This window comes from Montipora capricornis, chromosome 1 (assembly GCF_036669925.1).
Source record: "Montipora capricornis isolate CH-2021 chromosome 1, ASM3666992v2, whole genome shotgun sequence".
Lineage (NCBI taxonomy): Eukaryota > Metazoa > Cnidaria > Anthozoa > Scleractinia > Acroporidae > Montipora > Montipora capricornis.
Genome location: NC_090883.1, coordinates 40,488,773 through 40,491,272, shown reverse-complemented (window position 1 = coordinate 40,491,272; position 2,500 = coordinate 40,488,773). Strand labels below are relative to the sequence as shown.

The window sequence follows — 2,500 nt, the reverse complement described above, 5'->3', positions numbered from 1 at the left end:
GTGGTGACACCCATCATGATCAAAACAACATTTGTCTCATGGAAACTGTAATTAAAAGAGAGGAAAGAATAATTTAGAACACAAACAGTACTAAAGTATTTTTAACATACCTTGCATAGATATTGGTTTGTGCATGTTCAGTCTTGTTATATGTCTGATCCTTTGCATTTTTTTTAAATAATTGCGTTCGACAGAACGCTTCCTAATCTTCTGGGTTACCTGTTATCGTGTAGGTTCCCTGTGCACGTACGCGTATTTTTCGTTCCATGGTTTACCTTTTCGGCGCCATTTTGAATGACGTCACAATTTCGTTGCGCAAAACATTCTGCCTCGTGCTTCGTTGTTTGTCGGACGTGTTGGAAGATTCAAGCTTTATTTAAACCCTTCGTCGGTTGCATTTATAAATTACAAGTAAAAGTAATGACATTCTGCGATGACGTTCCATTTCATTTTCCTTTCACCGCTCACCGCCTGTGAATGAGCGCGTCGCCAATCTATTTTAGGATCATACCTGATTTTTTGTTTGCCTTTTTCAATCGCCCACTCGATCTGAGAATAAGACCGAATTTTCTTGCTCCAACGAGTTTTCATGGTAGATGTACTTAAGCGATTTTCGAAAAACACCCAGGGACCTAACAAGCCTATGATATGATGAATATTGCTAACACAAATTATTTTTAAAATACAAGCTAAAATATTTCTTATTTTTACACCTTGAATTTTGATTAAAGCGATGTGAAATGGCGAGGGAAAAGTTTGCTTTTCTAAGGCCCGCGCCGGCGAGAGGGCATTGTGCAATGTCACGGCATACACGAAAAAAAAAAACATATCTTCGGTTCTACGGTGCTTAATTCGCTGATTCAAACGGTAAAGTGCTCACCGTTAAAAAAACAAGATCTTCATTCAAAGTTCGTAAGATGCGCCGATAATATTTATTTGATTTTTCTGGAAGGAATAGTTTTTATTTTTATAAAGCACGCGCCGGCGAGTCTGTGTCCGTAGCGTCACGCAAATTGTTTACGAAATTAAACACGTGCGTCTTATTACAGTAGTTCAGCTTTATTATGAGACAAATTAACTCCCGAGTTAGGATTTCGAGTTGGATTTTCGAGTTAGGATTTCGAGTCGGTTTTTGCGAGATGCTCCAGCTGCAACGAATCGCCTTGGCTTTGGGAACAGCCATATTTCATTGGCTATATTTTGATTACATTTGTTGACTTTAATATATAGTTCCAGTGGCCACAAATTGTTCAGTCTGTACTCAGCGAAGGTCGAAATTGAATCGATGGAAGAGTACTCTGAAGCCAAGACCTATAAGAGTAAGCCAGAACTAAGGAAGAGCAATGTAAATGCTGACTTATTTTTATTCATCAGCGGAAATAATTATTGCCAGTCGCACGGAGTTTTTCCGGGAGTTTGTTAACATAAACCGACGGATATACGGGCCGGAAACGCGAGAGCAAAGGTTACAGATGTTAGCTGATATTTGTGCTTCCAGCTCAGAATACCCGGAGTACTAGATGTAACACAAGTATTCTTTTTAGAAATCAGCCTTCATGCTGAAACATAACCAGTAAAAGTGAAAATGTGACGTTTAATAACATGAATTTGCTAGTTTACCGAAACCGGAGCCGTCACGCAACGTGTCATCAAAGGTCATATTAACATTAAATAAGGCAAGGAAATCAAAATCCACAGAACAATAGTGGACTTTGTCAGTATGTTATATGTCTGTGAAACTTCCGCCGTTCACAGTAATGATTTCAGCAACAGACAACTATTATCACAGGCGGAGAACGCACTCCTAATCTTTGATTACTACTAGTATTATTGAATTCACCTTTAAAAAAAAATTCAGACAGTGATCATTTCTCTGACTAACAACTCAAGACTAAAGATTGCTGGAAAACAATAAACAAATCAGATATAGAATTTTGAAATTTTTAACAACACACCTGGAGATCACTCCCACAAGATATGACAAAGACAGGGTCTGCAAGTATAATATTTATTTCATTTTAAACATATAGTCAAGGGGCCTAATGTTTTAAATGACCCTCTCTTGCGTCAACACTTGCACTTTTGTTATTATAAGTTTTATACTTACAAACACAATGAGCAGTATGACATTGGATGGATAACTCCTCCTATAAAAAAGGAATTGTTTGAATTGATAACTGCATTGATCACTTTGCATCAAAGTTGTGTCAAAATAAAGTGGCTGGTTTTTACTTACTTGTGGTTGATATAAATTTATTATAAAAATGCTGACAAGAATTCGAAATCTTTAGAAGCATAGGTAACAATAAGTTCCATACCCGTACGAAACGTACGACCTTTACGCAGCGCTGCTTTAGCGACTGACCAGCGTTGCCCTTATATCTGCAGAAAGGTTGCATGATGGCTGCATCGATAGCACTGCGGGAGTTTCGACTCACCAACGCTGCTCGAGTAGACTGTTTGCTAACCACTGCAGGACATCTGAATGGTCGCTGCATCG

The 2,500-nt window shown here is 38.3% G+C and overlaps 1 protein-coding gene across 2 annotated transcripts in view; it reads right to left on the bottom strand.

Annotated features, from left to right (window-relative positions):
* LOC138043843 (protein lifeguard 2-like) overlaps positions 1 to 2,500 on the bottom strand; it is a 25,996-nt gene that overhangs the window by 8,186 nt on the left and 15,310 nt on the right. For both annotated transcript variants that reach the window (XM_068890337.1, XM_068890330.1), the window contains exons 6-8: positions 2,108 to 2,147; positions 1,956 to 1,993; positions 1 to 45 (exon numbers count right to left, since the gene is read on the bottom strand). The exon at positions 1 to 45 is cut by the window's left edge and continues 1 nt beyond it. In XM_068890337.1, the coding sequence (XP_068746438.1) occupies positions 1 to 45; positions 1,956 to 1,993; positions 2,108 to 2,147 (123 nt within the window). The remainder of the gene's footprint in view (positions 46 to 1,955; positions 1,994 to 2,107; positions 2,148 to 2,500) is intronic.